This window comes from Acomys russatus, chromosome 10 (assembly GCF_903995435.1).
Source record: "Acomys russatus chromosome 10, mAcoRus1.1, whole genome shotgun sequence".
Lineage (NCBI taxonomy): Eukaryota > Metazoa > Chordata > Mammalia > Rodentia > Muridae > Acomys > Acomys russatus.
The window spans coordinates 16,550,044-16,563,923 of NC_067146.1; the positions used below are offsets into that span (position 1 = coordinate 16,550,044).

At 38.8% G+C, this 13,880-nt stretch overlaps 1 protein-coding gene across 1 annotated transcript in view; it reads left to right on the top strand.

The window, feature by feature from the left end:
• The first annotated feature begins 439 nt into the window (after nt 1-439).
• Pot1 (protection of telomeres 1) overlaps nt 440-13,880 on the top strand; it is a 64,377-nt gene continuing 50,936 nt past the window's right edge. Inside the window, exons 1-3 of the mRNA XM_051151850.1 lie at nt 440-490; nt 1,818-1,865; nt 6,007-6,121. Coding sequence (XP_051007807.1) covers nt 455-490; nt 1,818-1,865; nt 6,007-6,121 — 199 coding nt within the window. The 5' untranslated portion in view covers nt 440-454. The remainder of the gene's footprint in view (nt 491-1,817; nt 1,866-6,006; nt 6,122-13,880) is intronic.

Genomic DNA, 13,880 nt, shown 5'->3' on the forward strand with positions numbered 1-13,880 from the left:
AGAATAGACTCTAAAAATTATACATGCATGTGTATATGTTTATGCCACAGTACCATTAGACTACCTAAATATTCACCTCAATTTTTAAAAGATTTATTTATCTATATCTGCTTGTGTGTGTACCACATGCTTGATGGGACCAGCAGGTGAAGAGGCCAGTAGAGGACGTTGGACGCCCAAGAACTGGAATTTTAGGTGGTTGTGAGCTGCTTGCTGTGGGTGCTGAGGACAGAGCTGCGGTTTTCTAAGAGAGAAGCAAGCCGCACCATCTCTCCAGCCCGTCCTTATCTGTCTTTGCACAAACAAACAAAAGAACCCCACTTACGTCTGCATCAGTATATGGCTCTAACTAATTCAGGGTGCATACCCAGTCACAATTTCATTATTACAGTATAAATAATTTAACAATAATTCCATTATTACAATATAAATAATTTAACAGTAGTTCCTTTATATGATCAAATTTCAGGTGAGACCATTGCCATGTCTAGTGAATAAATTGTTTTTCAATTTGTTTTGTTTTGTTTTTTTTTTTCCTACCAGAGAGGGTTCTCAAATACGAGTCGTTTGGGACGGGGTGGGTTAGTTAGTAATTGAAGGACTGTCCTACATGATGGACACTAAAGCCAGCACTGGTGGCACTGGCAGATGGATGACATCCTGGAGTTTGTGTGTGGTAGTGGTAAAGAACTTGGTTTTTAGATTTTTGAGTCAACAAAAAATGCCTATGATAATAGCTGCTTCCTATGTTCTGAATTTGAATTTTCTAAAATGTTGAATATCAAATTTCCCCGCCTCTTTCTAGGTCAACTAAATATTTGAGTAAAAATCAGTTGTTCCTTTGATACTATGTTCCCTAATTTTTAAAAATTTTTATATTTCTTTATATATTATGTTTATGTTTGAAAATGTTTATAGTGAGGCAGTAAACATGAACTACTAGGGATTTGTATGTACATATGTGAGTGCAGGCACAGTGTGGGTGCTTGTGTTTTCATTAGCGTTTAGAACTGACAGACTTGGTAGATTAGACAATGGGAAATCTTTGACTAAAATATTATCTCCATTTAAATTGTAATGTATTTCTCTGAGGCCAGTTGGAAGCAAACTATCTTTTACTGTTCATGAAAATTACTTATTCAAGAGTATGTTTATTGTATTCCCTTAAGCCCCAGCAAATTCTGGGGAGAAGTAAAAGCTTTGATGTGATGGAAACTCTTCACGGGTGTAACTGTAGAGGAGAGCTGTGGGTACCTGCCATTGTAACTGTACAGAGCTGTGGGTACCCGCCATTGTCTAGTCATGCTCTGGTTTTATTGGGACAAAGTAATTGCATAGAATAATGGTTCTGTAAGTCTGTAGCTGAAATGCTTAGTCCGAATTCTTTTAGCTGTTTAGTGTGGAGGTTGAAACCTCCTTCTCATCGAATTGAGTTTGCCAAAGCAAAATGACACTAGACAGAGTCAAAGGAAATAAAGAGGATACCAGTGCTCACGGGCCGTAAACGGGCCGCACGTAGAGGCAGAGTCTCAGGCTTGAGGAGCCTCTCCTCCCCCTTAAACATTACTTCCCATAAAAAAAAAAAAAAAAAAAAAAAAAAAAAGTCCATGGCAAAGTAGTCTGTCTGAGAAATGGATAACACGAAGTTGCCTGCATTTCTAGTGCAGTGCTGGATTGTCATGTGATCGTTTGTCTTTAGCATTTTTAAAAAGATTTTTAATTGTAGGAATTTGAGTATTGCCGATGGTACTTGAAAGAGTGTGGTGGTCACACTGAAAGTAGCATACATTCTAATAGTCTTCTTGCTTTGTTTTCAGGTTTTTGATGAATCTGTAAGAGGATTTTCCACAGAAGCAATGTCTTTGGTAAGGCGATATTTAATATATAGTGATGTATACACATTCATGCATCTGCTTCTTATTTTGATTTTAAATTACCCTACTTTATAGTCATCTATCACACTAGTGTCAATCCGATGGAAAATGACTGTCCTCAACTTTATATACGACGTTGTTTTATGATACTCCTGCATTTCCCAACAGCATTTTTTTTTTTTTTTTTTTGCCTGTATTATCTACTAATATCTCTGTGTAAGCTGTGTGCATGTAAGAACACTGGAGGAAAACCAGTTCGTGCTTTATGATGACACAGTTTTTATTAGTTTAAACCACAGGCAAGTTCATTTTATTTGTTAGCTTGAATTATAGAAGGTTTTTGTGTGCTGAGTTGTGATTTAACCAATTGTATAAGTAAAAAATATTTTAGACTTATACTTTTTTTCCCCAATTTTTCTTTGATTTATAACATTTTTGTATCTAATAGCAGTAGGAAGGTTCCCATTTTTATAGGTTGGATACCTACAGCTGAATGGAACCAGAAAAAAGGCACTACATTGATCAAGTTTAATATAATGTGTTCTACTTTTGTTTATTGTTCATTTCTATTTCTGTGTATGTGTGTATGCCTATTTGAGTTTATGTATACCCCTTGCATGCAGGTCCTCACAGAGGCCAGAAGACATTGGATCTTCTGACACTGGAGTTATAGATGTTTGTGAGCCACTCAGTACAAGTGCTAGAAACCAAACCTCAGTCTCCTGCAAGAGTAGTAAGCCACGTTAGCCACCATGTGTGGACACAGGAAGTACATATACATGCCAGCCATTGGTGGTCTGAGGTCTTCTTTTATCCCTCTCTACTATATATTCTGAAGCAGGATATATCACTATAACCTTTATTTGCTAACTCTAGTCTACCCCTGCAACTAGCTCCTGGATTCTCTGTCTGCTTCCAGACTGCTGTGATTATAGGTGGACAGCCAAGCCCACCCAGTGCTAACCTGCTGCTCCATTCCATAACTGTGTGATCAGTGCGTCACCTACTGAACCATCTCCCCATCCCTGCTAAGGTACATGCTAGTCCTTCAGGCATAACTGTCTTGATTTTTATCCACTGCTCTAAGTTATATTTCATTTAACCTTTTTTTTTTTTTTTTCCTTTTTTATGGCTGAGGTTTTGTTGAAGTTATTTTTATAAAACTATTTCTCTTCATTTATTTCTTAACACGGCTATCACACAAGTAATCGAGACTCTTTTATAAGACAAGGCGTCACAGCACAGTCTGAGAGTTTCAGTGTGTTCTTAACCCTCTATGCTATTTTGTTTCACTCCCAGCAAACATCCCAGCGATACTTGCACGTTGTAGCTTCCTGGCCTCTAGCTCCTTCCTGTGATCTTCTTAGACATCTCCCCTTGGCTCAATCCCCTCTGAGTCCCCTGGCTTCCTCTCCTCACTCCTTGTCCCCTGGCTGACAGGAAGTCCAGCCCTATTCTCTCCCCTGCTCATCGGTTGGCTGTAAGGTTATTGACATATTGGGGCACAATTGGGGAGCAGAGTTTACACAACATTTAGACAGTAAATTCTCAGAACAAAGCTAGCAATCAGACATGGTGAGTGTAGAAATCATCATTTAAGCTACATAATAACCTTATGCCTATAGGGTTTGCTACTGTTTGTTTCTTTGGGGTTTTTGGATGGTTGGTTATAGGGTTAAACCAAGACTCTCGTACATGGTAGTCAACAGTGTCCATCCTCAGTCCCTGGTACTCACATTCCCTTGCCCCGTTGTTTCTCTTGCTCTGTTGTGTGATCTGCTTTGTCGAGTGTCAAGACGTAATAGAAGCCTTTCATGTAAATGATCTATATGCTGAAAGGTTTTGAAGATGCCATCAGATTCTCCTTAGTGTATTATGCGCTGTAGCTCTCTAGTGAATTTGTTTTAGTACCTTAGGTGAGTGACTTCTACATCTATGTTGTCTAATGCTGCAGCAGCTGGACACGAGACATGAAATAAAAAATAAAAAACTTATAGCTGACAGTTGGCACATGCTGTAATCTCGGCGTGAGAGAACTCAGTGAAGCGGGAGGGTCGCATTCTTGATCTCATGAGGAGATTCTGCCTCCCAGAAGAAAGGGAAAATTAACTTCATGGCTGCACCAGTCATATTTACATCTTCTGTTTGCCAACGTGTTGGCTAGAGCAGTCCCCTATCACACAGGGGCCCATTGCACAGGAATGTTCTAGTTCTTTTAAGCTTATTAATTGATCAATAAAGTAAGTACTGTCATAAAAAGAAATATGAGACCATGCTACCATCTCAAAGCATGATGGGATGCTTTAAACACTGTTTCCTGTTGGCCACTTTGCACCAGTTTTCCAGACGGTTTTTTGACCCCTGATATAACTATATGTCCATGTGCTTGTAAGTGCTGTTTGCTTTGTGGGTTTTGTTCGTGTTTCCATGTTACTACCTATCAGTGATATACATGCGTTTATCACTCCCCTTGGCTAACCTTGTAACTCTCTCCTAAGAACGTTTGTCTCAAGTTCACAGTGATTTTTGGCGCCCCTCCCCCTTGCAGTTTTGTTTCAGGGCGTTGTCCTTTATTGTTACCAAGGGAAGCAAATTGCTACTCGGGTTGGTCTTATTTGGAAGTATTATGTAAATGTATTTATGATGTTCACAGATAATTCCCACTTAAAAGGGCATTAACTCAACTCATAAGAGAATGACTATATAGGAAAATCAGTGACCTTCTTTATATTGGAAAGAATGGCAGCTGTATAAATGGCTGTATAAATGTACAGTGACTTAATTTCCATGGGAGGGAAAATTAATAATTAAAAAGGATTTTTTGTTTTCTTTGTTTCTGTTTTTCTGTCTTGAATCAGTAAGCAGTTAGGCAGATACTGGTTAGTCTCCTGAAGCCGTGCTGGCTTCCTCATTCTTCTTGGTATCAGGAACATACTTGTTAAGGCAGAATCATGCGTCCCATTATTTTAATGGCTTAATTTGACAGCCCAAATCTTCTCTTTTCTGTTTCTTTGGCTGAGCATTATTCTATCATAATTAATGAGCTATAATTTTCTTGTATATTATAGACTGATTAATGGCAAAGCCATTCTCTGTGCCAAAGAATCGGCTTTCTCAAAAATAAAACGGAATTCGTCTCTGCTTGGGTTTTTAGTCATTTTCAGAGTGATGTGCTAAGTTATTTCTCAGTGGGACAGGAATAAATGGGCTCCTGAAATTTTACATGGTAATTTAGTGACCGTGTTAGCATGCAGATTCAGCTTTATACAGCACTTCTCTTTTCTCCCTTGTCATTGCCTCGTTCAGTTGATTTCCGAATCAAAACTCAGTTTTTCTTAATGTTAAGTATTAAGTAAATTGTAAAATTGTATAGTTTTGTGTGGGCGGGGGCGGCGGGATGTGATTTTGATTGTGTCATACGTTTTGAAGTGATAATAAATTTAAAAACTAGAGCCAAAAATGAATTTTTTTTGGAATTCTCTTTGCCAAGTTATGAGGTTCATTTTTCAGTTTATTCTTTGCCAGGTAGGCAAGAAATAACTGACTGATAGCTAGGATGATTTAATACCAAAGAGCCTGCAGAGCTAAATGCACTTGGGAATATTCCAGACATTGCCCTGACCTCACAAGGCACAGAACCCTTTATCGACAGAACAGAGCAGGAGTGGCCCCTTTGGGCCTTCCCAGCTATCTCACTGCATTACTCATCTCCCTCACTGAGATGCTCTTAGGGTTTTATCACTGAGGGTGCAAATAGTTAAATGTATTTTCTATTTTGCTTCAATATATATATGCCAACTTTTGATATTTCACTGGATTGTTATACCTTTCTTATTGAAGAAATGTAATTAAATTTTAATCTGGTTATACTTTTATATGTTGATGTGTTAATTTCTCTACTTACAAACAAAATTATTTCAAGAAAACTAGTTGGTTTCTGTAGTAACCTTTGGAAGCTGCTGTTCCCCCCCCCCTTTTTTTTAAATCTCTCCCTTTTGCATTTCAAAGTCCTTCTGTTTAGAATAAATCTTTTAAATTAAATGATATATACTTGTATACTTGGCAGTTTACAGGTAGCACCATAATATTATAAAATACTTAATGATATAATTGCTGTTTTTTCTTTCCTTAGGCTCCAGTACCTCCTTATACATACACACCCCTAAATCTACTTAAGGAAGGTGCAATTGTCAATGTCTACGGCGTTGTGAAGTTCTTTAAGCCGCCTTATCTCAGCAAAGGAACTGGTAGGTGTCAGTGTGTGTGCTGTTTTACTGTCAAGAACTGCATTATTGATCTCAGAGACACAACTCAAACAAGCTCAGTCCTGATTTTTAATTGTCAAACAGTAGTGAAGAGTGATCTTTGGCTGTTTAGTTTGGGAAGTGAGTGTGGTCTTTAGATTTCAGGGTCTTACTTGTTCATACGACATGGACATGGCTTTTAGAGGACTCGAAATGATAGGAAAGTTTGGAATTTGTTGATGAAGGCGAACATGTTAGCAGATACTGAGCATCACGGTGCGAAAAGAATAGCACGTCCATCACCCTTAAGTCTGGAAATGAAAGGCACACAAAAGAGAAAGTCTAGTCATAGCACAGGTCACTGGATACATGGGATGGAGCATGCTGAGTAAGATCTGATAAAGTGTGCTGGAGGAAAGGTGAGAGTAGAGCAGTGCTGACTATGGAAGTTAAAGATCTGTAAACTTAGACTAGACTGCTGCTATTTTAAAGTATATCACATGAGCCCCATGTTAACCACAAAGAAAACACCTGTGAGAAATATACACACAATATAAAAAATATCAAAGCATGTCATTATAAAAGCTCAGTGTACATTACATAGAAGAAATTATCCCAACTTCACAAACTCCTTATATGCGACTCTGACAGCTAACATAATGTAGTCAGTGAAAAGGACAATACTTGCTCTCAGAAACCATAGAGGTGCGAGTATGTCCTGTTTTTACCACTGTGTTCGACATGGTGTTCGAAGTTGTAGCCAACGCAGTTGCAGGAGGGAGATACAAGAAATGGCCAATTGGGAAGGAAGAAATGATGTTATGTTTGTAAAAATATTATCCTGTAAGTAGAAAACTAAATACTAAAAACAACAATCCCCTGATAACTGATAAGTAAGTTTAGTATGGGTACAAGATCAAACTTAACATTATATAAGACCAGGGATGAACAGTTTCAGCGGGTAACAGAGAACACTGGTTTAGTACTGTAAATTGTTGAGGAATAAACTTAAGCAAGGAGGATAAGACTTACGCCTTGAGCAGCACAGAACATTGCTCTAGTCAGAGACGACACGGACAGATGTGACGGTGTCCTGTGGCCATGGATGGCAGGCGTGCTGTTCTTCTAAAGCTCACACTCTTAGAGCAGCATGGAGATGTGTTGCAGTCATTCTTGAATCTCAGTGGCTTTGTTTTTTAAATAGGTAAAGAAAATCTCTCAAAATATATAGAAGTCTCCGCACATAGCCAGGAACAGTCCCTAGGATGGGAAAATCTGAAAGCCTATGATGTTCTGATTTCCTGAGTATATTACAGATCTACAGTCCTTAAAACACTGTACTACTACCAGGAAGACATGTGTATTTAAGTGAGATAAAATTGAAATACCAGAAACAAAAATCCATATGTATGGTTACCTAATGATTGGTAGAAAGGATGCTCTCTTCAACCAGCACTGCTGGGAAATCTACATGTCCATAGTCAAAGGAAAAAACAAATCAACAATCCCTCTAAAACACATACACACATACAAGAAAAGATTTAAATATGTGACATGAAACTGAAGCTTTCAGAATAAAAGCCTTGAGAGCTTCTTTACCATTATATTAGACTTGACATCTTTTATATGACACCAAAGTCATCTACCACAAAAAAAAAAAAAAAAAAAGAGGCACATGGAAAAGCCCCAAGCTGTAGTTTCCTACTCAGCCAGTAAAACAAAAGAACACGTATAGAATGGGTGATACTACTTATAAGCCATTTATCTCTTAAGAGATACATTGATTTTTTTATTTAGAGAACTCTTATATCTCAGCAGGAAGAAATAAAATAAAAACAAGCTTATTTACAAGTTAGGTCAAGGACTTGGATAGATCCTCAAAGAAGAGAGAGACAAACAGAACAACAACAACAAACAAACAAACAAACAAACTACCACAAAGACAAAACAGCCCCTCCCCCCAAACCGTGGTAATAGGCCTTAGGGAGGAAGAAATGAGAACCACCCACAGCTGTCTCCCCACACCTGGTGAGGTGGCCAGCACCAAAGCCCAAGCCAGACGTAGGTGTGGTGGTGAAGAATGTGCTCTGTCAACCCTGTCGTGCTAGAGTTGCTCAACCCTCATGAGAGGACGTGCTCTTGAAAGTGGAGATGTCTTCTGATCCAACAATCATGTGTAGGATGTTATCTAGAAAGTACTGAAAACAGGATCACAAAGAAATGCTTGCATTTTCACTGTTGTCTGCACTGTCACTCACAATGGGCAAGCTGCAGAATCAGCCGAAACGCCCATCAAGGTATGAGTAGGGGAAGGAAGTCGCATGTCCTTGTAGTGGAGTATTCCTGAGGAGTGCTCAGAAGGAGATCCTGTTAACTGCGGCACTGTGAAAGAACCTGAAGTGTGCCACAAGGGGCCAGATACCCTGTGCCACTTCCTGTGCCATGTGTAAATAGTCACGCACAGGAGTGGGAGGAGGTGGCTGCTCCCAGGGCCGAGAGTAATTAGGAAATGGATATTTGCTGTTTAGTGATTATAAGTTTTCAATTATACAAGGTTTAAAAGAAGTTGTAGGAATCTGTTGTAGTGAATTGTGCTTGTAACGTACACTGTACTGTACACTAAAGTTTTGTTTAATTGGTAGGCCTTATGTTTTATCCTCTTACTCATCACCCAAAAAAGAGTGTTTGATGAAATTAAAAGGTTGAAATTAGTGTACATCAGTTCTTTCTATACATCTTTATAGTTTTCAAAGAAAATTAAGATCCCTGAATTACAGAATTTAGTTCTCTGAACAAATTTGTAAAATGGTATACCAGAACCATTAATTTTATTTTTTTTAAATAAAACAACTAAAAAACAGAGACCACACTTCATCTTAGTTTAATCCATTTGAAGTAAATTTGACACAGTGTATTTCACTTATTATAAAACATTATAACTTATTAAAGCCACTGTATAAAGTACTTTTAAGTACAAAGAATACTACAAAAATATCCTTTTTATTTAAAAAGTGAACGTGTTAAAAAATGAAACAATGGGTATTACTGGTTAAGTATAAAACATTGTTGACACATTGCATCCTAGCAGCCGTGGGCCTGTTGGGAACACAGCGCCGTCCTCGTTGAGTCGTGGTGGGAACGATGAGCATAGACATGAGTACATGTAAGCTGCGCCATAGGGCAGCGAGCTGGGTAAGCTCTTGAGTGGCTTAATGCGAGAAAATGTCGTGTTCACATTTTACTAATGTACAGTGTCAAGACTGTTGTATCTGGAGGTAACTGTGACGTAGGCCAGGCTAAAAGTATAAGCTAAAGGAGTGGTTTACGGAAAGTCCTCATGACATTGTTTCTTTCAAAGACAGTGAAAGTGAGACAGATGAAGTGTGGTCTAAATATACGTTCCCTAAACGTGTTTATTCTGTTTATTCTGAACATTTATTCTAATCGTATCTATGCCTGTGGAGCCTGCTCCCCTCCTCTGTCAGCATGCCCTCATGCGCGTTCACGTTAGTGGCCATGGCCTCTCTCCACTCTGCGCTTGGAGAGCATGTTGTAATGAGTGGTGAGGCCCTCGTACTGTTAGGTCTTAGTGCCTAAGTCTGGCCTGTCCAGTTTATCTGTCTACCTCGGTAGAAGATAGATTTTAAAACCTTGCATTAGCCATCTTAAATAATGTGATAAGAAAGTACATTATTTTCAGAAGCAATTAAATATGGCTATGTAGTATTTGGGCAACTCGGTCCTCATATGGGTCCCCTAGTAAGAGGAGTGGGGGCTGTCTCGGACATGGACTCTGTTCCCTCTTTTGGTCACTTTCCCCTGGCAGGGCTACCTCACCAGGCCACAGGGGACGAGGATACACTCAGTCTTGTGCAACTAGATATGCTGTGGTGGGTGGGTAGAGGGTTCCCCTTCTCTGAGGAGTAGGGGAGGAGCGGATAGGGGAAACAGGGAGGGAGGGTGGGACTGGAAGGGCAGGAGGGAGGGGACTGTGACCAGGATGTAAAGTGAATAATTAATAAAAAAATGGCAATGTAAAATTAAAATGTTATTTTAAAACACTGATGACAGTTACTAGGTAGTATAATCATTCTTCTGATCATATTATTAAATCATGACTAAAAAAGAATGCCATGGGGAGATATAATTATTTAGTATGTATGCTTATGCTCCATATTTCTATCAGATAGATCTAGTTGAATCCAGTGCCTTAGTAAAAAATTCATGGCTAGTAATGAACCATCTGTTATTATGGGGATATTATGTTGCTGTGTTTCTTTTGAGATACCAAATTAAAATGAATGCCATCCATTTTATCTGAACATTCACTAGAAACTTTAACATCCATCTTTCAAACTTAGCATGATGTCTGCACTCCAGTAAGACAGGCAGTGAAGTTTAAAACTATCCATCATGTAACTTTAGTTACAGTTGCATTTTTATTTCTGTTGACAGAACTCATTCTTCAACAGGATTCATTGCAGCAACTGGAGTCAGGCACACCACTAAAGGATCAACTTAGTAAATATTGGCCCAGAAAAGTACTGGGATAAGTGTGGATGAACAGTTCATGGCTCTGTGTTTTACATAAAGCACTGTGATGTTACAGTACAGAGCGATAGTGTCAGGAATATCTAAGTGTATATATAACCAAATTGCCTTTATCAAGCTCATATTTTGAATTTTTATGATGTTACAATGTTATATATCATGAACTAGAACTTTTAGTTAAATTTATTTGATAACTTTTAATTTATTATAGAGATTGCAGGTATGATTTGGCTTCTGTACTACTTGATTTAAAAAAGCTGTTACTCACATCCTGAGTACTGAAGACTATATATGACCTGTAGTCTACTATCTTTCTGATGACAGTCTTTATCTGCTAGCAAATGCACTATTTCCCAAACTTTATGTTAAGTCGTGGAAGAGATACAGCTTTTATTCCTTCAGAAATCTATCAGTCCTGTTATTAAAACAACATACAATATTAAAAATAATAACTTCACAATTTTAATACTTTAAAGGTCCTTGTGTATGTTGTCCGTGTGTGTTCCCTTTCATCTGGGTATGAGTGCATCCGTGTGGAGACCAGTTGACACCGGCTGGTGCTGTTCCACAGGAACCGTCTACCCACTCGTCTTTGTTTTCTTTTAGCTTGAGAGACAGGCTCTCTCCTAGACCTGGAATGATCCTGACCACTGGGCCCCAGGGTCTTTGTGTCTGAGTCTCCTCAACACAGGATGGTAAATGCACCACGTCTGTTTTGTTGTTGATTGGATGTGTTTTCAGCCGGGTTCTGGGAGTCAACCTCGTGTCTTCATGCTTACTCAGCAGGCACTCTGCTGACTGACCTATCTCCTTTTGGATTCTTTAAGATGTCACTCTGTCCCTGATATGACTCATCATGGATGTGTCATGACCATGGTCTTCATAGGATTTTGGGAGGTTCTTATAGCAGTGATTTCCTCTGATAGGTAGCCCTATGGTTCTGCTTTTTTAATGTTGACTTTAAAGTTGAAAGGTTATGTGTCCTATGTAATACTGGAGTTTCACATGAGACAGGCACTGGGCTTTCCTTTTTTTCATGCCTGCGTGAGTTGCTCTGGTGTTTCTGCAGGATAGCACCTCTCTTAGCCACTTGACTGTTTGACTTTCAGTACTGGAAACCTTTAAAGCCATGGCTGTTCATCACTTACCTGGTTAAGAATGTGGAATGTTGACCTAACCTTGTCCACTTCAACTGACTCATACCATTCGTAAATACTTTACCTGTTTCGGCCAGGAGAATGGAGGTGGGGGAAGAAAATGTTGAACTATTGTATTTGCTTATTCTCATAGACATGAATGATTCTTGATTAAGTTTGAAGTTTTCTTCTGGATTTTGGTACATAATATGACACTTTACCTTTTATAATTTCCTTTAATTAATTATTAACTCATTAATTTAGAAAATGAGCTCTGTTTCTTTCTTTATTTTATAGTTAGAATAGTTGTGTATATCATGAAAGTGGTTTTTACACTGCTCATGTTTTGCCTTGTTGGTTTCTTGTCAGTCTTACTGTGTAGCTCTGGCTGCCCTGGGACTAGCTAAATCAGCTGTTCTAGGCCTTCCTAACGCTGCAGCCCTTTAATACAGTCCTTCATGTTGTGGAGACCCTGCCCATAAAGTTATTTCATTGCTGTCTCATAATTAATTTTTCTATTATTATACATTATAATATAAATACCTGATATGCAAAATATCTGATATGTGACCCCCAAGGGGTTGTGGCCCACATGTTGAGAATCACTGAGCTACGTAGAATAGACTGGTTTCAAATTCACAAAAATTTGCCTCCCTCTGCCTCCCCAGGCCTTCACCTACATCACTACCCCTGCCTCACGAATGCTGGGATTAAAGGTGTGTGGCACAAAGCCCAGCTTTAAATTTTTTTCCTAAAAACTTACGATATTTTTTTTAACAAGTAAATGTGTGTGTGTGTGTGTGTGTGTGTGTGTGTGCGCGCGCGCATGCGCGTGTGCATGTTCGTTCAAGATAGACCTAGCTGAGCAGGGCACGTCTATATGTTGTAGCTAAAGAAACAAATGTGGGCTCTGAAGGCAGAACAGAGAGATGAATGCTGATGGAGAAGAGGCTTTTAAGATCGTCTTGGGTTGAACTTTCGAGAATAAGAACTTCATACATGAGGAAGAGGCCAGTATTCCAGATTTTGCAATAACAAACATGACCACACTTCTGTAATAAAAAGTGAAAATTTTAATTTCAAAAGTCAGATACTGAAGAAACTGCCCTAAGCATAATTTCTAATTCATGAAATATTAACAGCATATCAGAACAGTGTTATATTACTGTAATAGTCTTTCTTACAGATCAGCAGCTTTTTATTATTTCTGTTTTTTGAAAATTTTACCATTCAAATGTAAAAACATGTAGACTTACTGTTTCCATTAAATTCAACACACACACACAGTTTTTATTGCCATGAATAGTGTGTGCTAAATGAATATTTTTTCAATATCTGATTGGCTTCAGAATCATTTGTTTAAATTTTACAATGTTCAGAAGATTTATGTAGCTGGGTTGTGGTAGACCTTTAATCCCAGCACTCCGGAGGCAGAGGCAGGCAGATAGATCTCTGAGTTCAAGGCCGAACTAACTTTATAAGCTAGTTGAAAGATAGCCATGGCTGCACAGAGAAATTCTGTCTTGAAAAACAAATCAAGAAAACACACACACACACACACACACACACACACACACACACACACAGATTTATCTATAGTGATTTCATTAAGTGTGATTTTCTTTTACTAGGTGTAGGACTACAACGCCCTATCATATCAGACTTTCTCTTCAGGCGGTCTCATGCCCGGGCCAGGCCCTAGCGGTCCACACTGCACGTTGTACTTCTGTGGGCTCTGGACTCTGCATATATATTTAGTGATAATCTATGTGCATTTAGCTCCTGGCTATTATTTAGGAGAATAGTAATTTTGAGGTCCCACCATATTATAGAGTGTATCAGTGTGTGTATGTGTGTCTGTAGTGAGTGCATGTGCCACAACACACGTGGAAGACAAAGAACAGCTTACTGGAGTCAGTTTTCTTCTACTTGGGTGGTCTGTGAAACGAACTCACATTGTCAGGCTTTTCAGCAAACATCTTTACCTGTTGAGCCATCTCACAACTGTTCCGCTCTCCCCTTCCCCTGCTTTTCTGAATATCCGCTGTCTATCCACTGTCTGATTTACTTAAAAT